The sequence below is a fragment of the Jaculus jaculus genome, chromosome 19 (genome assembly GCF_020740685.1).
Source record: "Jaculus jaculus isolate mJacJac1 chromosome 19, mJacJac1.mat.Y.cur, whole genome shotgun sequence".
Classification (NCBI taxonomy): Eukaryota; Metazoa; Chordata; class Mammalia; order Rodentia; family Dipodidae; genus Jaculus; species Jaculus jaculus.
In genome coordinates this window covers 21456295-21480948 of record NC_059120.1, presented here as the reverse complement: position 1 = coordinate 21480948, position 24654 = coordinate 21456295, and the positions used below count along the sequence as shown (strand labels likewise).

The 24654-nt window shown below is 45.0% G+C and overlaps 1 protein-coding gene across 1 annotated transcript in view; it reads left to right on the top strand.

Annotated features, from left to right (window-relative positions):
* Window positions 1–21113: 21113 nt before the first annotated feature.
* Window positions 21114–24654, top strand: part of Dipk1a (divergent protein kinase domain 1A) — a 108530-nt gene continuing 104989 nt past the window's right edge. The window contains exon 1 of the mRNA XM_045138094.1: window positions 21114–21225. Coding sequence (XP_044994029.1) covers window positions 21172–21225 — 54 coding nt within the window. The 5' untranslated portion in view covers window positions 21114–21171. The remainder of the gene's footprint in view (window positions 21226–24654) is intronic.

The following is a 24654-nucleotide window of genomic DNA, read 5'->3' as shown; positions in this document are numbered from 1 at the left end:
CCAATGGGACCATGCGGGCTGGGGGACCCACTGACTGATTTAACTGATGAGCCCTTCATCAGTCCCTCCAGGAGGAACAACAATAACCTTCATGTCATTGGTAGTGTCCTTGTGGGATGAGTGGACACTTGTGTTCTCAAACCTGGCATGATAGTCACATTTGCTCAGTTTCAGTTTCACAACTGAATCCAAGTCTTGAGTTGCACCAGGAAGGTTGGTGTGGAGCTATTCTGGGGACAGTGTGCGCTTCAGTGTCAAGAATATGACTGTAGTGACAGCATGGCTGGTGACAGCAATAATGACCCACCAGACCGGCCGTGGTGGCTCACCCCTTTAATCCCAGCACTAAGGAGGCAGAAGTAGAAGGATCGCTGTGAGTTCAAGGAGACTACATAGTGGATTCCAGATCAGTCTTGGCTAGAGCAAGACCCTACCTTGAAATATCAAAAAAGAAAAAGAGAAAGAGAAAGAAAGAAAGAAAAGGACCCACAAGGACTGGGTAGATGGTTCAGCAGTTATGACACTTGCTTGCAAAGCCTACCTGCCTGGGTTCAATTCCCTAGCACCCATGATCCCAGATGAACAAAGTGGTGCATGCATCTGGAGCTCATCTGCAGCAGTAAGAGGCCCTGGTGTGCCCATGCATTTGCTCAATTCCTCTCTCAAGTAAAAAAAAAAACAAAAAAACACAAAAAAACAAGCAAACAAACAAACAAAAACCCACCTATGTGTGTGTGTGTTTCTTTTATTGACAACTTCCATAATTATAGACAATAAACCATGATAATTCCCTCTCCTCTTCGATTCTTCTCTTCACAAATCCACTCTCCATTGTATCCCTTCCCCCTTTTCATTAGTCTCTCTCTCTTTTTTTTGGGGGGGGGTTTCGAGGTAGGGTCTCACTCTAGCCCAGACTGGCCTGGAATTCACTGTGTAGTCTCAGGATGGCCCTGAACTCATGGTGATCCTCCTACCTATGCCTCCCAAGTGCTGGGATTAAATGTGTGCACCACCATGCCTGGCTCTCTCTCTTATTTTTTTTTCCACGATTAAAAAATGAGGTTTAAGCACTTTAATAATCTTGTTTATGGGCACAAAGAAAGAAACATCAAGTACATTCTCTCTCTTATTTTGATGTCATCCTCTTTCCCCCTATTATGAGGGTTCTGTGTAGGTAGGTGTTATGAGGTCATGGATATCCAGGCCATTTTGTGTTTGGAAGACTGCATTGAAGCAGTCCTACCCTTCCTTTGGCTCTTACATTCTTTCTACCACCTCTTCTGCAATGGATCCTGAGCTTTGGAGGATATGATAGAGATATTTCGATGCTTAACACTCCTCTGTCACTTCTCCCCAGCACTATGGTGCCTTTTGAATCATCTCAGAGGTCACTGCCATCTGAAAATAAAAGCTTCTCCAACCCAAAAGTGAGAATAGCATTAATATATGAGTATGAACATTGAGAAGTGCTTACTGGGCAGTTTAGTGCATAATATATGCATTTAGCTAGACACTAGCAGGCATTACACCCCTAGAGCTCATGACCTCCCCCATCAAAGGTTTTCAGTGGGCCTCCAGGCCAATTTAGTGAGTGGTTGGTTTCTCCCATAACAGACATGCCACTATTGCACCTGTTGGGTCATTTGGCCTGGCTGGCCAAACTTAAGGCTTGCAGTGCCCACTGTTGTTTCTCTCCATTGAAGATTTCTCTCTCCCATAGGGCTGCATGTAGCATAGGTTTTTCCAGCTTTCTGTTAGCTTGTCTTCAGGGAGGAGGTTTTCAGTTCAGCTCCAGCTTGATTTCTCAGTGACCTTGCAGCCCAAGTGTAGTAGACACCTTCAGGTTCACCGACATGAACTTCCAGACCAGGTAAAGTTATGGAGGAAGAGATTTATTGAAGCTTACAGATCCAGGGGAAGTTCCATAATGGCACAAGAAGCTGGCCGTGCTTTCATAGATCCAAACAGAGGTAGAGAGAGAGCCATAAGCCAAAAGCCACACAGCACACTTCAGTAACTCCAGGCAGAACTCTAGCACTTTGCCTATCTTTAGATTGGGATGTCAAATCCACCACCACACTTTAGGGTTGGATCCAAAGATCCGCCCAGTGACACCTCCCCCAGCCAGGTGGCTGGAAATCCAAGAAGTTTTAATAGACTCCTGAGTCTATTGAGGGTCATCTATTCAAACTTCCATACCAAGCATGTGGAGTCTTCAGCAAAATATACACACACATAGGTTTTTAAGGTAGGGTCTCACTCTAGCCCACGCTGACCTGGAACAGACTCTGTACTCCCAGGCTGGCCTTGAATGCACAGCGATCCTCCTACCTCTGCCTTCCATGCACCACCATGAAATTTTTTATTTTTATTTTTATTTTTTTTACAGCCAGGGGTGAGGGTGCACAGCTTTAATGCCAGCACTTGGAAGGCAGAGGTAGGAGGATCGCTGTGCGTTCAAGGCCAGTCTGAGACTACATAGTGAATTTCAAGTCAGCCTTGGCTAGAACAAGACATTACTGTCATAGGAATTAATGAGTCAGTGAGAATAATGAGGCAAGATCCACTTCAGAGAGAAGGAGAGCGCCTTTATTCACGCGCGGACCTCTGCTGAACTCAGATAGTTCTAGACATACACACCTTTTATAGTTCTTTGTCTGAGTTCTCCTGCCCTTAGAGAGGAGAGAGATTTACATCCATGGGTGTAGGTTCTGTCAAATAAGATTAAGTACAGGCAGCTGTCTCCTGAGATAAGGTAGTTATATATTGTCCAAAGTGGTCAGGCTCAGAGTCTCGGGATTCTTGTCAGCTACCATCAGAGGAATCTCCCCGCTGCAGTTTCAGAGGGGGAAGTGCAACATCTATCACTTCACTGAAAGTCCTGGGTACATTTACATTTCTTATAGCTACATTGATTACATTCCATCTACACTAATATAAGCTGGAAATATTAAATATATGGTATTCCTTTAATACTACTTCAAAAAACCAAAAGAAAAAAAAAATTAATGACTCACCAATAGAAGCAACTGGCCTCTCGGCTCAGCTGGCTGCCCTGAGCCATCCAGGCAAGTTGACACTGGCTGTTTCTCTGTGCTGGATTGTCACCCGGCTCACACTGCTTCCAAGTGTGTTAAGCTGAAAGAAAAGGTGGATGGTCATTCTGGGAAGAGGCTGGAAGAAGGCCCTAAATTCTTGAAGTCTATAATAAGGTTCCTGGCAAGTCCATGTGCTTCAAGTTTCACTGTTTCTTCTGCTCGGGATCATCTGCTGTTTGTAACAGGAGACAGAGCATTGCTATGAGCAACACGAAAGCCGTGCTCAAGAAGGCTGCCGGAGTTGTCAAGGCCACCAAGTCTCCTAGTCTTCTCAGAAGGCTAAATGAATCTTATCCCCAGTACCTGTCACTCCCATATTATTTTCCCCATCTTAATTAGTAGTAGGTGAATGGTCTCAGAGTTATTGGTGCTAGGACTAAAGGCGTGTGCCACCATACCCAGCCTCATTTATTTGCAAGCAGAGAGTGTCAAGAGAGACAGAGAGAGGGCTGGAGACATGGCTTAGTGGTTAAGGCATTTGCCTGCAAAGCCAAAGGTTCGACTCTCCAGGATGCACAAGGGCCACATGTATCTGGAGTTCGTTTGCAGTGGCTGGTGGCCCTGGCGTGCCCATTCTCTATCTCTCTCTGTCTCTCCCTCCCCCCCCCCCCGGCCTCATTCTCTCAAATAAGTAAATAAACTAAAAGAGAATTAGTTGGGGTTTTTTAAAAGAGAGAGAGACAGAAAGATTGCTGGGCATGGTGGTGCACTCCTTTAATCCCAGCACTCAGGAAGCAGAGGCAAGACAATCACAGTGAGTTCAAGCCCACCCTGAGACTACATGGTGACTTTCATGTTATCCTGGACTAGAGTGAAACCCTACCTCAAAAAAAAAAAAAAAAAAAAAAAAAAAAAAAAAAAAAAAAAGAGAGAGAGAGAGAGAGAGAGAGAGACAGAAAGAATGGGTGTGCCAGGGCCTCCAGCCTCTGTAAAGGAACTCCAGATGCATGCACCACCTTGTACATCTGACTTTATGTGAGCACTGGCGAATGGAACTCAGGTTGATAGGTTGCAAGTATCTTAACCACTGAGCAATCTCTCCAGCCCTAAAAACTTTAAAAAATATATATTTTAGTAGCCGGGCGTGGTGGCACACGCCTTTAATCCCAGCACTTGGGAGGCAGAGGTAGGAGGATTGCCGTGAGTTCGAGGCCACCCTGAGACTCCATAGTGAATTCCAGGTCAGCCAGGGATACAGTGAGACCCTACCTCAAAAAAAGAAAAAAAGAAAAAGAAAAGAATTGTAGCACTTTGCCTAGAGAGAGAGAGAGAGAAAGTGGAAGAAAGAGAGAGAATGGGCACACCAGGGCCTCCAGCCACTGCAAACGAACTCCAGGTGTATATGCCACCTTGTGCATCTATGTGGGTCCTGGAGAATCGAACCGGGATCCTTTGGCTTTGCAGGCAAGTGCCTTAACTGCTAAGCCATCTCTCCAGCTCCCTAAAAACTTTTTGTTGACAGCTTTCATAGGTTTAGGCAATAAACCATGATAATTCCTTCCCCTAGTTCTAGTTTCCGCCCTCCATTGAGCCCCTTCTTCTTTCCAATTAGTTTCTCTTTTATTTTGATGTCATCATCTTTTCCGCCTATTATGCAGGTCTTGTGTAGGTAGTGTCAGGCACTGGGCGCTCATGAAGATCAAGGCTACTTTGTGTCAGGAAGAGTGCATTGTAAGCACTCCTCCCCTTCCTTTGGCTTTTACATTCTTTCTGCCACCTCATCTGCAGTGGACCCTGAGATGTGGAGAGTGTGATAGAGATGTCTCAGTCTGAACACTCCACTGTCACTTCTCAGCACTATGGTGACTTTTAAGTTATCTCACTGGTTACTGCCATCTGAAAAGAGTAGTTTCTCTAATCGAAAGTGAAAGTAGAATGAATATATGGGTATAAACATTTTTAAAAATTACGTAGTGAGCTGGGCATGGTGGCACATGCCTTTAATCTCAGCACTTGGGAGGCAGAGGTAGGAGGATCATCATGAGTTCAAGGCCACCCTGAGACTACATAGTGAGTTCTAAATCAGCTGGGCTACAGTGAAACCCTCCCTTAACAAAACAAAACAAAAAGTATGTAGGGGACTGGAGAGATGGTTCCATGGTTAAGATGCTTCCCTGCAAAGCCTAATAGCCTGGGTTCAATTCCCCAGTACCCACGTAAAGCCAGATGCACAAAGTGACACATGCATCTAGAGTTCCATTGTAGCAGCTGGCAGCCCTGGCGTGTCCATTCTCTCTCTCTCACTGTACAAATAAATTCAAAAAAATTAAAAAGTGCTTAGAGCTTGGTGTGGTGGAGCACACCTTTAATCTCAGTACTTGGGAGGCAGAAGTGGGAGGATTGCTATGAGTTCAAGGCCAGCCTGAGATCACATAGTGAATTCCAAGTCAGTCTGGGCTAGAGAAAAAACCTATCTTGAAAAAAACAAAGTGTTTAGAGGGCAGTTTGGTGGGCATAATATATACATTTAGCCAGACAGCTACAGGCATAAAACAAAATTTAATCAGAAAAAAATATTGAAGCCTGGTGTGGTGGCACACATCTTTAATGCCAGCACAGGAGGCAGAGGTAGGAGGGTTGCTGTGAGTTTGAGGCCAGCCTGAGACTACATGAGTTCCAGGTCAGCCTGGGATAGAGAGTAAGCCCCTATCTTGAAAAACCAATATACATGTAAAAGCATCCAGGCATGGTGACTCACACCTGTAATCCTAGCATTCAGGAAGTTAAGGCAGGAAATTGGGGGCGGAGAAGGTGGAGGGAGGCTAATTTGTCTGAAAAAGCTCATTTCCATATAACCCCAACATGGGTTTTTACCTAAATCCATTTGGAACGGTTGATGGAAGATGCTAATTCTCAATGAGTTTTAAAAAATATTTTATTTTATTTTACTTATTTACTTGTGAGAGGAAAAGATGCAGAGCTTGAGAGAGAAAGAGAGAGAGAATGGATGCGCCAGGGCTTCCTGCCAGTGTCAATGAACTCCAGACGCATGCGCCCCCTTGTGCATCTGGCTTACATGGGTCCTGGGGAATTGAACAGAGGTCCTTTAGCTTTGCAGGCAAGCGCCTTAACCACTAAGCCACCTCTCCAGCCCCACATTAGCCACATGCACAAGGGGGCACAGGCATCTGGAGTTCGTTTGAAGTGGCTAGAGGCCCTAGCACACCCATTCTCTCTTCCTTTCTCTCCCACTCTCTTTCTCTGTCAAATAAATAAATCAAATGTTGGCTCTTTAAAAAACAAAACAAGGGCTGGAGAGATGGCTTAGCGGTTAAGTGCTTGCCTGTGAAGCCTAAGGACCCCGGTTCGAGGCTCAGTTCCCCAGGTCCCACGTTAGCCAGATGCACAGGGGGGCGCACACGTCTGGAGTTCGTTTGCAGTGGCTGGAAGCCCTGGCACGCCCATTCTCTCTCTCTCCCTCTATCTGTCTTTCTCTCTATGTCTGTCGCTCTCAAATAAATAAATAAAAAATGAACAAAAAAATTAAAAACAAACAAACAAACAAACTAATTGAATTCCAGCACTTGGAGACATAGGTAGGAGGATCAATGTGAGTTCAAAGCCACTCTGATACTATATAGTGAATTCCAGGTCAGCCTGGGCATCAGCAAGACCCTGGCTTTGAAAAAACAAACAAACAAACAAAAAACAGTAGTTGGGAAAAAAAAAACAGTAATTATACATGGCTTGCTAGCAGGTGTTTTAGATGTGTGTTTGCTTTCGACCTTCTATGTGTCTTCAGTGCCTACTCTGTGTTAAGCAATATGCTAAGCACTTTATAATACATGATTTCATTTAATCCTCACATGATTAATTAACCCATGATTGAAGATAGAACTGAGATATAGTAACTTATAATCATCCCACAGGCAGAACTAGACAGAGTCTGTCTTCCCCAGTGCTTCATGAAGAGCTCTAACCACTACATGGAATAAAAACACACAGTGAGCTGGAGACATATTGCTTAGTGGTTAAGGCACTTGCCTGCGAAGCCTAAGAATCTCCGTTCTAATCTCTAGGTCACACGTAGCCAGACACAAAAGTGATGCAAGTATGCAATGTCACACATTGCACAAGCGGGTGCATGCGTCTGGAGTTCGTTCACAGCAGCCGAAATGCCATGGCACGCCCATTCTCTCTCTCTCGCTCTCTGTCTCTTTCTCTCTTCTTCTGTCTCTCCCTCAAAAATAAAATAACAAAAACACAGAGAAAATATAAAACACCCATGGAAAGATGAGGAATTTGCTTCCTAAAATGTCTCTAAGATGTCTGGAAACCTTACTAGATTTTTAAAAATATATTTTATTTATTTCAGAGACAGAGAGAGGCAAAGAGAAAGAGAATGAGTGTGCCAGGGCCTCCAGGCCCTGCAAAAGAATTCCAGACACATGTGTCCCCTTATGCATCTGACTTACATGGGTCCTGGGGAATCAAACCAGGATCATTTGGCTTTGCAGGTAAGTGCCTTAACTGTTAAGCCATCTCTCCAGCCCTAGATTTATTTATTTATATTTATTTATTTATTTATTTATTTATTTATTTATTTATTTATTTATTGGAAGCAAGGTCTTTTCACTATAGACTAGTTAGCTGATCTGGAATTCAATCTGCACCCCAGGCTGGCCTTGAACTCAAGGTGATTCTCTTCAGCCTTTTGAGTGCTAGGATTGAAGGCATGCTTGGCTCCTAATACATTTCCTAAATTGGCTGTTTCTAATTGGCTTTTACTGTAAGTAATCAGCAAGGAAACATCTGGGTCCTTGAAGATCTTTGCTGTCATCCAAGAGAGCAGGGTGTTTCCTGGTATTGGCTGGTCATTGCTGTGTGCAATAGAACTGGGACTTATTTAGGTCTGGTCACCAGAAGGAAGAAAACACTACCAAGCACCCCAAAAAACAGCACTCCTTTCTTGCTGCATTGTCATTCTATGTGATTTTCCTCTTCTGTGGGGAAGATGGCATATCCTGCTATACAGAATTAAAAGAGTAGTGAAACCATATTGTTAAATACTATTTTGGCAGTCTGACACTGCCAGCCTAAACAGAAACACTGGAAGTATAGCCAGAGGCTGAAAATATTCTCTCAGGACGGTACGTATTCTTCTGAAGGTGCTAGCCCACCGTAATGTGATCTTTTTCAATGACTTCTGTGTGACAGGTTTTGTATGAGATACATACACCCCTAACACACTTGTCACAGTCATTGTGAATTGCCGTGTGAATCTTTTTCTTATAACCTTTTTTATTTATTTGAGAGTGACAGACAGACAGAGAAAGAGACAGAGAGAGATAGAGAGAGAATGGACGTGCCAGGGCCTCCAGCCACTGCAAATGGACTCCAGATGCGTGCACCCCCTTGTGCATCTGGCTAATGTGGGTTCTGGGGAATCGAGCCTCAAACCAGGGTCCTTAGGCTTCACAGGCAAGCACTTAACCGCTAAGCCATCTCTCCAACCCTGCCATGTGAATCATTTAGTGCAACATTTTCACTATGAGGGGATTCTTATCTCCAGAATTATATTGTTAGGCTCAATGTCAGACAAAATTTAACACCAACTTATATAGACTGCTTCTTTTCTTAAGGGATTATTCAAAAACATCTCTTCAGGGAACGTATCACTAAGAATAATATAGATTGGCATTCAAAATTCTTCTTTGGATTTTAATTGTTGCTTTTAAGTTTAAAGGATATTTAAGGGGCTAGAAAGATAGCTTAGCTGTTAAGGCACTTGCCTGCAAAGCCAAAGGACCCAGGTTTGGTTCCCCAGGACCCACATAAGCCAGATGCACAAGGTGGTACGTGTGTCTAGAGTTCATTTACAGTGGGTGAAGGCCCTGGCATGCCCATTCTCTCGCTTGCTCTCTTTCTCTCTCTACCTATCTGCCTCTTTCTCTCTTTCTCAAATAAATAAAATAAAAATTAAAGTGTCTTTAAAACCAACTATATTTTTAATACGTTTTATTCTTTTGGAAGCCTTATTTATCATTTTTAAAAAATATTTATTTTTTATTTATGAGAAAGAGGGAGAGGGAAAGAGAGGATGATGTGCCAGGGCCTTCAGCTGCTGAAAATGAACTCCAGATGCATGCACCACTTTGTGCATCTGGCTTAGGCAGGTCCTGGGAAACTGAGCCTGGGTCCTTTGGCTTTGCAGGCAAGTACCCCAACCACTAAGCCATCTGTAGCAGACAGCTTCAGGTTCACTGAGACGAACTTCCAGACCAGGCACAGCTATGGAGGAAGGGAAATTAATTGAAGGTTACAGATCCAGGGGCAGTTCCCTAATGGCAGAAGAAGCTGGCCTGCCTTCACAGGGCCAAACACATAAAGGGAAGCACAAGACTAAAAGTCAAAAAACACACAGCACAGCACACTTCAGGAACTCCAGCTAGGCATACTTTGCATATCTTTAGATTGAAATCTCAATCCCACTACCACACTTTAAGAACCCACCCAGTAACACCTCCTCCAGCCAGGTGGCTGCAGATGCAAACTGCAAACTGATAAAACACTGAATATATTGGGGCCCATCTATTCAAACTACCATACCATCTTTCCAGCCCTTTATTCATTCTTTCACCAAATGTTTATGGATATCTTCTATGTGCCAGGTGCTATGCTAGGTATTGGAGTCATAACAGTGAATTAGAATTTGTCTGAAGTCTAACCATTCTGTTCTGCATGAGCATAGTATGCTGGGATGGTGGTGGGGGTGGGGGTGGTGTGTGTGTGTGGTGTTGTTGAGGTGCCCTATGTGTGTTTGGGAGGCCAGAGAAAAACATCTGGTGTCCCTCTCCATCAATTCACCCATTTTTTCCCCCTTGAGATAAAATCTGTTGCTGATCCCAGAGCTTGTTGTTGTTGTTTTAACTTAATTTAATTATTTATTTATTTATTTTTGGTTTTTCAAGATTAGGTTTTCACTCTAGCCCTGGCTGATCTGGTATTCACTATGTAGTCAGGGTGGCCTCAAACTCACAGCAATCCTCCTACCTCAGCCTCCTGAGTGCTTGGATTAAAGGCATGCACCACCTCACCTGGCTCCTAAATTTTATTTATTTATTTATTTACTTTTATTTTATTTCATGCGCTCTAGCAATTCTCCTGTCTCTGCTCCTCACACAGGACTGGGGTTACAGTCTTGTTTGGCCACACCCAGCAGTTTTTGTAGATCCTGAGGGAATCAAATTCAGGTGATGTCAGGTCTCCTCAGGCCCTTATGCTTGCTTAGGAAGCACACTTAATCCCTGAGCTCTGTCTCCAGCCCCTCTAATCATTTTTACAGCATAATATTATGCACTGCTACCAGATACACAAAATACTGTACTTCATGATAAGTTTTTTTGTGTGTGTGTGTGTGTTCCATATTTTCAGAAGCATCTCACAATGTATTGGACACATTAGATTCTTTGTTTGTGAATTATCTGTTTAAGTCTTTTTTCTAATTAAGAATATGCATTGTATGGACACATCTTGCGTGGATACCCTCATTTCCCTTCTCCCTTTCCCCGGTCTGCTGAGGGCCCACCTGAGTGGGGTTGCTGGTATTCCCCATAGGGTTGTGGCTTGTGCATTGTGAGAGCAGAAGTCAGTCACTGGAGAGGGGAATGCCTCTGGGGATGCCCTCCTGACCAGTGAGGCTCGTACATACAATCTTTTCGCCCTTCTTCTGCAAAATTCCATGAGCCGTAGTGGGTGTGGTTTAAGTCTACTTCAGTGTCGAGCTGTTAGGAACCTCTGGATTTTTGCTTTGGTAGATGTTGAGTATCCTTAGGGAAATTGTCAGGCTTGTCATGGAAGCAGCATGCTTGTTCATCTCACCACATCCTCTGTGGGCTCACTTGGGCCTTGGCTGAAGAATGAAGGGGTTGGGGGTTGGGAGGCGGGGTTCATCTCCTCCGATCTTGCTGCCTTCTGAAAAAGAAACGGATTCAGCCAGGAATGCACAGGCCCCACATGCTGATCCCTGCCTAGATTCTCAATATTTGGTGGTGGTGTTAGAGAAAAATTAGAACTATTTCTATTGCTGGTCTTTTTTTTTTTTTTCTGAGATAGGTTTTTTTTTTTTTATTTCGAGAACAAATACTTTATTAGAAACATGATCCCTATAGAACACTAATTTGAATATAATATACCAATTCCTCACAGCCACCCCTGCATACCTGATTTGGTCCACGACAAAGCTGCCTCCATCAGAATACATCACCAGATCAGGGTCCATCCAAGCCACATCTGTCAGGTCCTAGGGGAGTCCATGGAAGACAGAGGGGCTCTCTAGGCAGTTATGCAGAGGGGTTGACACCTCACCAGTTTCTGGCAGCAAGGAGGCTGGCTTCAAAGCCTTGGTTTGGCGAAACTGTATCCTTGGTTGATCTAAGAGCAAGGCCTGATATTGGGTTAAGTGAGAGTTGGAGAGCCATCAGTCTGGGGTGGGGGAGCCCTCGTTAAAAGCGTCTTTATCATATGTGGAGGCATAATTGATGAAGTCTGGCCCAAGGTTAATTTGTCAGTGTCCTCTGTCAGAATAGCAGCAGCTGCAATAGCCCAGAGACAAGGGGGGCAAGCCAGCAGCTACTGGGTCTGGCTTCTTAGACAAGTAGGCCACTGGGCAATGCCATGGCCCCAGTCTTTGTTAGGACACCCCTGCCAGTCCCTTTCTTTTCATCCATGTACAAGTGGAAGGGTTTGGTTAAGTTTGAAAGCGCCAGAGCAGAGGCTGATGTCAGAGCTGACTTTAGTTCTTAGAATGCTTGGTTCAGTCCAATTCAAATCTTCCTCTCGTGGTCTCATATAGAGACTTGGCTAATTCAGCAAACCTTGGGATCCAAAGTCTGCAATACCCCGCAGCTCTAAGGAATTCTCAGATCTGTCTCTTAGTGGGGATCTGAGGATAGCCTGAATCCTAGAGGCTGACAGCATACTCTTACCTCCTTGGACTTTGTGTCCCAAGTAGGTTGCTTTAAGCACACACAGTTGAGCCTTCCTGGCTGATAGGAGAGTTGCCTCAGGCATTTCCTTGTGAAAGGCCTGCACTTTCTATGAAGAGCCTCATCAAAGAGGGTGGGGGAAGTTTTAAGTCCCTGTGGAAGCCTAGTCTAGGGTAGCTGCCCACTGAGGCCTTGTTCCAGGTCTGTCCATTCAAAGGCAAAAAATGGGTTGACTTCCCTTTGCCAATGGGATGCTAAAGAAAGCATTTTTTAGGTCCAGCACAGTATATATTTGCCTTTCAGGTGGAATCATACTGAGCAAAGTATAAGGGCTCTTTCATGGGGCCTTGTGCCTTCTGGAAGGAAGCCACCAGAACCTTAGCCATTTTCTTAGCCTATCTTCTGGAGTGTCTCTATTATTATATACCCTGACAGCAATCTCTATCAACTCTGAAAGAAGTTTACCTTCAAAGCCTTCTATTCTCTTAGTGTCCTTTCTAATACCTGGTGCAGACTGAGTTACAAACACAATGTTAATAGCTCACCTATTCTCAGGGGCCTCAGGATCTATGGGGGTAGGGAGGTATGTCCTATATGCCTCCTGCAGCCTCTCTAGGAAAGCAGCGGGTGAGTCTGTGGGTCCTTGGGTCACTTCATTCACCTTAGACAAATTTGTAAGGAGCCCACTGAGCGTCTGCCTGGAAACCACCCACCAGAGTCTGGTGAAAGAGGTTAAGGGACACCCTACCTTCAGTGGTTTTGGGATCCCTGTCCGGTAACATGGGAGGGAAGACCTCATAACATTAGGGTTCTCGGTGAGGCAGCTGTCTGCTCCCAACACTAGTTTCTTGGCTTCCATTCAGATTTTCTCATGTTCCTTTGTGGTGATGAAAAGGGTCTGCAAGAGTTGCTGACAGTCCTCCCATGGCTGATGGGTATAAAAGACTGTCTCCAGAAAAGATGTCAGAGAACCTGCTTTAAGTCAGATTTAGGTTTACCAATAAGAAAGGGGGTGCTGTACCTTCCAAGGCTCAGGGTCTATTGTGGAAGAGGTGGCAGAAAGAATGTAAGAGCCAAAGGAAGGGTAGGACTCCTTACAACGTGCTCCCCTTAGACACAAAATGGCCTGGATATCCATGACCTCACAATGCCTAACACCACCTACATAAGACCATCATAACAGGAGGAAAAGATCATGACATCAAAATAAAAGAGAGACTGAGATGGGGAGGGGATATAATGGAGAGTGGAGTTTCAAAGGGGTAAGTGGGGGGGGAGGGAAGGCATTACCATGGGATTTTTTTTTTAATTATTTATTTATTTGAGAGCGACAGACACAGAGAGAAAGACAGATAGAGGGAGAGAATGGGCGCGCCAGGGCTTCCAGACTCTGCAAACGAACTCCAGACGCGTGCGCCCCCTTGTGCATCTGGCTAACATGGGTCCTGGGGAACCGAGCCTCGAACTGGGGTCCTTAGGCTTCACAGGCAAGCGCTTAACCGCTAAGCCATCTCTCCAGCCCACCATGGGATATTTTTTATAATCATGGAAGTTGTTAATAAAAAAATTTGAAAATAAAAAAGGGGAAAAAGAATGGGGGTGCTGGGGAATCAAATCTAGGTCTTCAGGCTTCCCAGATAAGCATCTTAGCCATTAAACCATCATTTACTTGATGCCTTTTTAAAATCATCTGTTTATATCCTGATATACGTTTTAGGTAAGTCTGATGTTTGCCTTATGTAAGGAGTTTGCAACTTGATCAAGTACCTTGACTCAGTTCACCTATTTAACTTTTTGTGTACTGAGAAATTTCATCTAACAGATGTGACTTTAGGTGTTCAGAAGAGAGGAACTATAAAGAGAAACAAAGTTAGATGCCATCTGTCATCCCCTTTTCCTTATCAGAGGCAATTGGCCATTTTGTCTCTGGGCAGGGTCAGGGGGACACATGGCTTAAACTTGCATGGTATCTGAGATAAAAGGGACACCATCCCTTTTCCCAGAGTCCATGTTGCCATGACTTTTAAATAGCATATAACAGTAAGCAAGGGTAAAAGGAACAGAGAAGAACAGAGAGCTAAGCATCCTGACATTCCTTGTCTTACTCTGAAGTTGTTTGTTTTACCTAGGAAATTTATTTTACCCATTGGTAATACATAAGGTGATAGGGTCTTGTCTATGTCTAACTTGGTTAGACTTCCAAAGAACATGAATTACATCTGTGCTTATGATTTTGTGACCTATCTAGCATAGGATATTACCTGTGTCTAACCTAAGCTGAATTTACATTAAGTCTATGTCCCTATATAAAACTTTTATTTATTTGTTTATTTGACAGTGACAGAGAGAGATAGTGGGAGAGAGAGAGAAAGAATGGGTATGCCAGGGCCTCCAGCCACTGCAAATGAACTCCAGATGCATGCACCCCTTGTGCATCTGGCTAATGTGGGTCCTGGGGAATCGGGCCTCGAACCAGGGTCCTTAGGCTTCCCAGGCAAGTGCTTAACCACTAAGCAATCTCTCCAGCCCCCTATATAAAACTTTTAGAGCATTGTTAAAAGTGTGTAAACAGTTGAACAATCTTTAACTTTAGGCGTGATGTTTAGGTTTAGCCTGAAAATTAGCTTTCTGTTTCTTCTAAAAGGAAATTAACTTGAGGCAAAATTTGATCTTTCTATATCTCTTACATCCTTTCTACGTACACACATCTTCACCCATATACTTTAACATTCTGATCTAAATTCCATTCCCAAGCATTTTAAACAAGCATTCTATGTCCAAAATTGAAAAATACCTTCCCAATTCCTTCATTTCATCTCAACCCATAACTAGTCATCCTTCTTTTTTAAAAAATATATATTGTATTTATTTATTTGAGAAAGGGAAAGAGGCAGAGAGGGAGAGAATGGGCATGCCAGGGCCTCCAGCCACGGCAAACGAACTCCAGACGCATGTGTGCATCTGGCTTATGCGTGGGTCCTGGAGAGTCAAACCGGGGTCCTTTGGCTTTGCAGGCAAATGCCTTAATCGCTAAGCCATCTCTTCAGCCCCTAATCATCTTTCTTATAAGACTATTAAGAAAAACTGCACCAAATTGATTAATATTATTACCTACTGACAAAGAAGCAAGTAGTCTGGCTTCAACAAGTTCTCCATTTTACTATTGGAAATTTGTAGAGAAAATGCTTTCCTTAGTATTTAGGTCACCAAAAAATCTCTACCTGACAACCAGTCTTGCTTTATAATACCAGGATGTAGACCTTCAGGTTTTATATAACCCATTGATTTGAGATAGATTCATGAAACACACTTTCTCTGAATACAGGCAAAATATGACAACCATTTTGGGGATCATCTTTATCAATACCTCTAACATATTTGGAAATGTTTTTATTAGAAGTAACTAAGGCAAATTTTGTTTCTATCTTGAGGCAGGCTGGCCTAGAACTCAGGCCAGTTGTCTCCTCATTTAAGTAACAGGACATTATAATCTTTTAAAATGCCTGGCAAATTATAAGTCACCACCTCAGAGAGAATTTTAATGTTTTTAGTAATCCTCTACATAAGTTGAAGTTGACCTAGAACATAAACTCAGTAATTATATTTATGAGATCATGTAGCAAAATGTCTTTGTTTATATAAAATTTTAGCTCACCATAGGCTTTAGTTAGATCTAACTTTTAAAGACAAAAACCAAAAAATATTGAAATAAATCAAATGCCAACAAAAGCTTTAGGAGAGACCTGTTGGACTATCTGGATTAATAAAGAAACCAAAAGGTGTCTATAAACAATGTCTTATTTGTTTAAAGCCCAAACAAAAGAGGAAATATCAGGCACAGTTCAAATTAAAATTATTTACTTATTTTTATCAAGCAATTTAAGTCACATGGTTTAAAATGTGGAGTCAGGCTATCACATTGGAATCTTGAATTGGAGATCCTCCTGTCTCAGCTTCCCAAGTAGCTAGGATAATAGGTCTACCTCATTTTAATGTTTATCATTTGTTTTTTCAAGGTAGGGTCTCACTCTAGCTCAGGCTGACCTGGAATTCACTGTGTAATCTCAGGGTAGCTTTGAACCCATGGCAATCCTCCTATCTCTGCGTCTTGAGTACTGGGATTAAAGGCATGTGCCACTATGTCCAGCTTTCAATGTGTTTTTTAATCAGTTTTAAAGAGATTTTTCAACAGATTCAAAGATGAGGACAAGACAAATGAACACAACACCAAACACAAACATGCAGCAATAACAGCTCTCCTGACACTGCCACGTGGCTGTCAAACCAAAACTGAACCAGAAATAGACCTCTGTTCAACATCTCCTAAAGGAGTCAGAAGGGTCGAGGGTGGCCCCTCAATCCCTCGTCCAGGGGAATTAATGCCGCGTCCAACTTCCCTCTTGGATCCAGAAAAGTGTGCAAAACCAGAAAAGCAGAAGAAATAAAAAGAAAACAGAAAGAGTGAAAAAAGCACCTCCAGAGGTTTTTTAACCAACAAAGGAGGGGACCAGCAGTCCTGTGCAAAAGTTCCTCACCAATGGCTGGCTACCAACTCCAAAACCAGGAACATGCGGACACATGGCGATATGGTTCTCAGGCTGAGATTAGAAGTCCTTCCCTGGTACAGTTGCCCCAGAGTAGGGGAGAGAGGTCTTGACATGTGAATCCCAGACGATCTTCCAAGATGTTATGGAGTCTGTCTGGTGTCACACAAATAAGACCATTGACTCACAGAATGTGAGGCAAATTTTTAATTGGAAAAAAGAGGAAAGCCTGCATCCCAGAGGTTGGGATCTCAAGATGCAGCCCTGATCTGTTCACAGAATCAGCTTTTATTGGAAATAACCACATGATATTTATAGTACAAACAGGATTGGAAGTTAAACCACAAATTTACATACTGTTAAATGGGGGGGGTCTATTACAAGAAGTCAAAAGGTTACATAGGTCACATAGGTGGAACTGAGGCAAGAAACATTCTATGCTTTGTAATCACAAAAATATTTACAAAGAGATATAGGGAGGTCATGTACATTGCACAGAGGGATCATCCCATTCCTTAGGTAACAGTAAACACCTACATTGCACAGAGGGATCATCCCATTCCTTTCACGTTCCAATTTCCATACTCATCCTTGTTACATGTCTATTTATATTTCCTCCTTTCAGGACTTGTCTTGTGGCTTTAAATACTATCTAAATGCTGGATGACAACTCTAGCTTGGACCATTCTTCTCTTCTCCATGCTCATATATGTCGGGAGTTACAGGGGAGCTGCAGTTGCTCTTTGACTTCGGGAGCTACAGGTGGTCTTTAATCTCTTATCCTACAGCCTAGGTGAGAGGGCAGCCCAGGTGAAGTAACGCCAGGCATCATTTAACATAAGGCATAGGCACCTGATAGAGGAGCATTACCACATGGCCCTGGGCAAGAGGGCATTGTCTTCTGTAGATAAGCTGTGTCTGCCTGAATAAACCTGAGCCTTGATCAGAACTTGTCTTGGCTCCATTCCTTGCGTTCTTGTCTCAGATTCATTCCCGCTCCCTCCTTCGGGGTCTGTTTGGACCTTCGTGCTGCAGGCTGGCACACATATACACAGCAGCCTACTCAAGATCTCCCCTTGAGAGCTGGCTGGGTGTGATGGCATGTACCTGTAATCCCAGCACTGGCGAGGTGGAGGCAGGAGAATCAGGTGTTCACAGCTAACCTCAGCTGCATAGAAAGTTCCAGGCCATGGCTGGAGAGATGGCTTAGCGGCTAAGGCACTTGCCTGCAAAGCCAAAGGACCCAATTTTGATTCCCCAGATGCACACGGTGGCACATGAGTCTGGAGTTCATTTGCAGTGGCTGGATGTGCTGGTACATCCATTTTCTCTCAAATAAATAAATAAAAATATTAAAAAGAATAAAGTTCCAGGTCAACTTAGGTTACATGAGAACTTGTCTCAAACAAACACAAGCTAGGCATGATGGCATATGCCCTTAATCCTAGCACTTGGGAGGCAGAGATAGGAGGATTGCCATGAGTTCAAGGCCACCCTGAGACTACATAGTGAACTCCAGGTTAGCCTGAGCTAGAGTGAGACCCTACCTCGAAAAATCAACACAAAAAAAGAGACTATGGGAGGAGGACTGCTGAATTCAAGGCCAGCAGGGCTACAAAAATATCTAAAAAAAAAAACAACAAAAAAGAAAAAACACCAAATGTCATTGTAGGTTTCATTTGCCTTTCTCTGATAGCTTAAGAGTGGTCCACTGTTGCTGGAGCTTGGGATATGTGGATGGAAGTCTAGAGGTCAGGAGGGTTAGGGTTAGGCTGTGCTGGACGTGAACATGGAGATATGAAACAGTGTTGGAGCCTGTCAAAATCTATCAGAATCAGAGAGATGCCTGAGGCTATGTGGCAAGCTGGATTGTAGGTAGAAGTCCAGTCAGTAAGGAAGCCTGTCATAGGACCACTCACTCAAGAAGAGCAAGGACTCCTGGGACAGTGGTAGGGATGAGTGTAGAGTCTGCAGAGGTGCAACTAAGAAGAAGCTGGGGTGGGGGGGTGTGGGTGCCAGTCCCCAACTCAGAGAGACAAGTGTGTTAAAAAGTTTCTGAGCTGGAGAAATGGCTTAGCAGTTAAGGTGCAAAGCCAAAGGATTATGTTTTTTTTTTTTTAATTACTCTTTTATCCTCAAACATACTAAGTATTCTTTTTTTTGTTTATTTTTATTTATTTGTTTGAAAGTGACAGAGCCAAAGGAAGGGTAGGACTCCTTACAACGTGCTCCCTCCAGACACAAAATGGCCTAGATATCCATGACCTTATAGTGCCTGACACTACCTACACAAGACCATCATAAGAGGAAAAGGTCATGACATCAAAATAAAAGACACTGATTGAGATGGGGAGGGGATATGATGGAGAATGGAATTTCAAAAGGGAAAGTATGGGGGGGAGGGAGAGTATTATGGGATATTTTTTATAATCATGGAAAATGTTAATAAAAATTCCAGGTCAGCCTGGACCAGAGTGAGACCCTACCTCGAAAAACCAAAAAAAAAAAAAGAGAGAGAGAGAGAGAAATAAAATAAAGAATAAAGAAAGTGACAGAGAAGAGGCAGATAGAGAGAATGGGCGCACCAGGGCCTCCAGCCACTGCAAATGAACTCCAGACGCATGCGCCCCCTTGTGCATCTGGCTAACGTGGGTCCTGGGGAATCAAGCCTTGAACCCGGGTCCTTAGGCTTTCAGGCAAATGCTTAACCGTTAAGCCATCTCTCCAGCCCAGGTTTGATTCCCCGTGTAAGCCAGATGCACAAAAAACACCTCACCAACTCCTCTCTCCCTCAAACATCTCCATTTGAATCCCCATAGCTCAAATGTAACATGTGCAAAATTGAACTTCTAATCTTTCCCCTCACCAACTGTAGTCTTCTCCATCTAGCTTTTTGTTTGTTTGCTTGCTTGCTTGTTGTTCTTTTTCTAGGTAGGGTCTCACTGTAGCCCAGGCTGATCTGGAAGTCACTCTGTAGTCCCAGGCTGGCTTCCAGAATTCATAGTGATCCTATCTCTGCCTCCTGAGTGCTGAGATTAAAGGTGTGTGCCACCACACCAGGCCAAGACCCACTACTTTGTGCATCTGGCTTTCTGTGAGTACTGGGAGATCAAACCCAGGCTATCAGGCTTTATACAAGGAAGTACCTTTAACTGAAGAGTCATCTCTTCAACCCTATTACCCTATTTTTTTGTTTTTCCTCCTGGGATTTTTTTTTTTCTTTTTAATTGGTGGAGGGAGGAGGCAGCCTCACATACCCCAAGCTGGCCTTACCTGCTGATCCTTCAGCATCCACCAACTAAGGGCTGGAATTACAGGTGTATGCCACCCCTAATAAGGTAACCCTTATTTACTTAGATCAAACTGAAAATGAACAGAAAACGGGTTTATTTGCAAGCAATACAATACCATCCAGGTTTAGAACCTGTCTGCAGAAACTGAAAGTACCTTAAGGAGGCTTATGGAAAACCTCACGTGAGAGTGAAGAATGCCTCAGGAGACGCCCTACTCAAAGCAACAGGCCTGAGTTTTAAATGCCACTTAAACGTAATTGGCATCACGTGAAAATGTGGTGTGTGAGTGTAGTAGGGGGCGGGTTAAGTAAAAACCACATCTTCCTGAAAAAAAAAAAAGTCACTAGGCTCTACAGCTATTCCCCACTAGGGTGGCTCTTTTTATCCCCTTATTTGGACGTAGTGTCAAAAGAAAGACACCACACCCTGAGTAGTGTAGACTTCACTGAATGACTGTGCCACGTCCCAGGTCCCCTGCCTTAAGAACTATATTTCATTCAGCCAGTTTTCTTTTTGAATCAGGACTCTGGGGTGGGGGGCAGGAAAACTCTGAAGCTGTCTTAAAAACAATGCAACTAAAAAAAAATAATAATAATAAAAGTTGAAGACTGTCAAGTGGATGGAGGGGAGTCCAGTCCTCGTAGGACCCAGGGGTCCACGTCTCCGGGCAGCCGCAGACGCTTTTTTCCCGCCTCCCACCCCTGCACCCGCAGCCTGCCCGAAGGTCTGAATGCCCTGCAACTGGCTCCGACAGGTCCTGACTCTAGGAGCAGAGTCCACAGGGAGCATCGGTGTCCCGGAGTAGGGGTGACCGGGCGTGCAGCCAGGTGCAGCGCCCGGAGCAGACTAAGATCTGCGCGCGGCCCCTCCGCGGGAGCCGGCAACACCCCCGCTTTCGCAAGCGCCCCCTCCCGCCCTCTCTCCCTCCCTCCTCCGCGCGCGCCTCCCCTTTAAGCGCCGGGCGCAGTTGCATTTGTGTCGGCGGACGCGAGGCGCGACTCCCCTTTATGGAGGAGTCGTCCGCTCTGACAGCCGCGCAGGCTTGAACGCGCCGCGCCGAGCCGAGCCGCGCCGTGCCGTGCCGAGCGGGAGCCCGGGCCTCCCGTACCCGCCCGTGGCCGGGGGCCGTCACTGCAGAGCGGCCGTGGGGAGCGCGCGGCGCGGCGCGGCGCGGCGGGGGCGGAGGAGGAGTGGGCGGGCCCGGCCCGGGGAGGGGAGGGGTGCAGGAGGCGGGGAGCCCGGCCGGCCGGCCGCCCGAGCCCGGGTCCGCCTCAGACTGCGGCGCTCGGCGGGGCGATGTGCGATTACCATGGCGAGGAGTCTCTGTCCCGGCGCCTGGCTGAGGAAACCGTGTCACCTCCAGGTAGGCCGTCCCCCGCCGCACACCTCCGACAGATCGTCGGGCCTCGCGCGTTCGCCCCGCGCCCGGGCCCCGGCCCCGGCTCACCGAAGCCCGCCGCTCCCTGGCAGACCGACCGGCCCCTCCGCGTCCCGCCCGGGGTCGCCGTCGCGTCCCCTCCACTCCCGAGTCCCGCGGACGTGACCCCTCGGCCACCCCGGGCTCGGCAGTCCCTGCTTGGAGACGTGCCACCGTCTTCTCTCGGGTCCCCTCGGGCTTGCCCCTTCCCCTCGCGGACACCCCACCACCACCACCTCCCCGCCAGACTCGCTATTATTGCCGACTCCCGGGTCCCCGAGCTGCCATCGGTGGATGGAAAGGCGGTGTGTCATTCCACCATGTTTTCGGCAGATGATGACAATTTGTCCTCGCCCGTGACTCCCCGCATGGCGAAGAGCGGCCGTGCCTCGTGCACGCCCCCCGCCCCCCGGTGTGGTCCTCGCATCCATCGCGTCCCTGGTGTCCGCTGGAGGCAGGGAGGGGATGCGACGCCCAGAGGGCGGGTGACCGTGGCGAGCGCTTCGGAGGAGAGGCGAGCGCGGCGCGTCCCTGCCCCGGCGGCGCGGGCGCAGCTCCCGGGCACGTCGCGTGCGCTGTGGCTCGCGTGTCAGTTTCTCACGACGCTGCTGCCCGGCCGCCTGCCGGCCCTTAGAACCCGCCGCGGTCTTCGCCTTCTCTCTGGTCGCCAGGGGGACCTAGTGGACGCCGCGAGTGGCCCTGCGCGAATCCATCACCCCGATGGAAAAACAACTACAAAATCAGTGTCTCCCGTGGGTCAGTGGTGTTACTTCCCTTCAGGGGACACTGGTTCTTTTACCGCTTGCCTTAAGAGGGGGTTTGGGGAGATTATTTGGGGGTCAGCTGGTGGTGCTTTTTAAAAGTATGACAAGAAGTTGGAGAAGGAGACATCAGAGGCCGGGTAAATCTCATGTTATTTTGTTTGTTTTGAAATTGTATGTGTCAGTCATCATTCTGACACGAGTGGTGCCCTGCAAATTAAAATCATGATTTAACACCTGATTATATTAAGGGTGTTCTTACTGAACGTCTCTGTTTTTAGCAGTGCCACCAAGTAGTAGAAATTGTATCGTGAGAAACAGTACCACAATCAAGTCTAGAATTCAACTCAGGCTACCCTTTATTTTTAAGTGTCTTGGGATAATTAAAAAAATTTTTTTTTCTTTAAACTAAAACCATCTAGATATGCTTAACTTTTTCTTTTTAGATTGGGTGTAAAGTTTAAGACTTCTGGCTGTAAGTGCTTTCCACAGATGTGACTGCAACATTCCTTGGCACTGTAACACAAGGGCTTTCAGATCAGCAGAAGTAAGGTTAGTTTTACAGGGGCTGAGGATATGGGGTACAGCACATGTTGGAGGGCCTGGGTTCAATCTCCAGTACCACATACAAAATAGTTAGGGCTGGAAAAATGGCTTAGCAGTTAAAGGCTCTGCTTGCAAAGCCTGATGGCCTGGGTTCCATTCCGTAGTATCCCACCTAAAGCCAGATGTGAAAGATGGCACGTGCGTCTGGAGTTCATTGGCAGAAGCAAGAGGCCTTGGTAAGCTCATATTCATTCTTTCTCATAAATAAATATTTAAAAAATAGATTTAGTGCTGGACAGATGACTCAGTAAAGGCACTTGCCTGACAACCTGGGTTCACTTCCCCAGCACCCATGTAAAGCCACGAAGTGGCAAATGCATTTGGAGTTCATGTTTGCAGTGGCAGGAGACTCTGGTGTGGCCCTACTCTCTCTCTCTTGCAAATAAGTAAAAAAATACTTTAAAGATAGTTTGGGGCTAGTAGATGGCTCAGTGGTTAAAGGCACTGGCTTACAAAGCTTGATACCCGGATTCAGTTCCCCAATACATATGTAAAGCCACATGCACAAAATGGCACATATGTCTGGAGTTTGCAGCAGCAGGAGGCCTTGATGCACCCATTTTCTTTCTTTCTCTCTGTTCTTAAATAAATAAATATTTTTAAAAATAGTTTTACAAATAGTAATGCTTCCACTGATGGAAAATACTGAACTTCTGACTTACCAAATTTACATTATCATCTATCATCAAATTAACATAAACTCAGACTTTTTGTTGTTGTTGTTTTTCTGAAGTAGAGTCTTACTCTAGCCCAGGCTGACCTGGAATTCACTATGTAGTCTCAGGGTGGCCTCGAACTCATGGCAATTCTCCTACCTCAGTCTCCCAAGTGCTGGGATTAAAGGCATGATCCACTGCACCCAGCATAAACTCAGATTTTTTTTTAAAGATTTACTTTTATTTATTTATTACAGTCAGAGAGAAAAAGAGAGACAGTGAGTGAGAATGGGCGTGCCAGGGCTTCTAGCCACTGCAAACGAACTCAGACACATGTGCTACCATGTGTATCTGACTTACACGGGACCTGGAGGATCGAACCTGGGTCCTTCAACAGTTTTCAGTATGTTCTTTTTTTTTTTTCCCATTCCTTCCCTCCTTTCAACCAAAACACTTTATTTATTTATTTTTAATTTTTAAAATTCATTGTTATGTGGTGAGAGGAGAGAGAGATGCTGCTGCGAATGAACTCCAGATGCATGTGCCACTTTATGCATCTGACTTTCTGTGGCTATTGGGGAATTGGGAACCAATAGCCTTTGTAAGCAAGCACCTTTTAAGTGCTGAACCAGCTCTATTTTATTTATTTATTTACTTTTGTTTTAAAAATTACTTATTTGTGTGAGGGAGGTGGGAGGTGGATTTACCAGGGCCTCTTGCCACTGCAAATAAATATTATTTGCATTGTTTCTTGCATTACTTTTTGCATCTGGCTTATGTGCCTTGGGAATTGAACCTGGGCTGACTGGCTTTGCAAGTAAGCATCTTTAGCCACTGAGCCATCTCCTCAGACCCAAAGGAAGTATTTTAAAACAAATCTCAGATATCACATTTCTTTGAAATACTTCAGTGTGCATTTCTAAAATATAAGCATATTCTTAGATAGTATTTTTTCTCCACCTTCTTTCTAGTTACACTTTATCCCAAGAGACTTGACTAAAGGTAACCTGCCATGGAGAGAGTTTATTGTGAAAGCGTCGCTTGGCAAAAACAAAATCTCTGCCCATACCAGCTTACTTAAAATTTTTTTTTTAGTGTCGGGTGTAGTGGCGCACGCCTTTAATCCCAGCACTCGGGAGGCAGAGGTAGGAAGATCGCCGAGAGTTTGAGGCCACCCTGAGACTACATAGTGAATTCCAGGTCAGCCTGAGCCAGAGTGAGACCCTACCACAAAAAACAAAACAAAACAAAACAAATTTAATTTATTTATAAGCAGAGAGAAAGAGAGAGAATGGACACTTCAGGGCCGCTAGCCACTATAAACAAACTCTAGATGGATGTACCACTTGGTA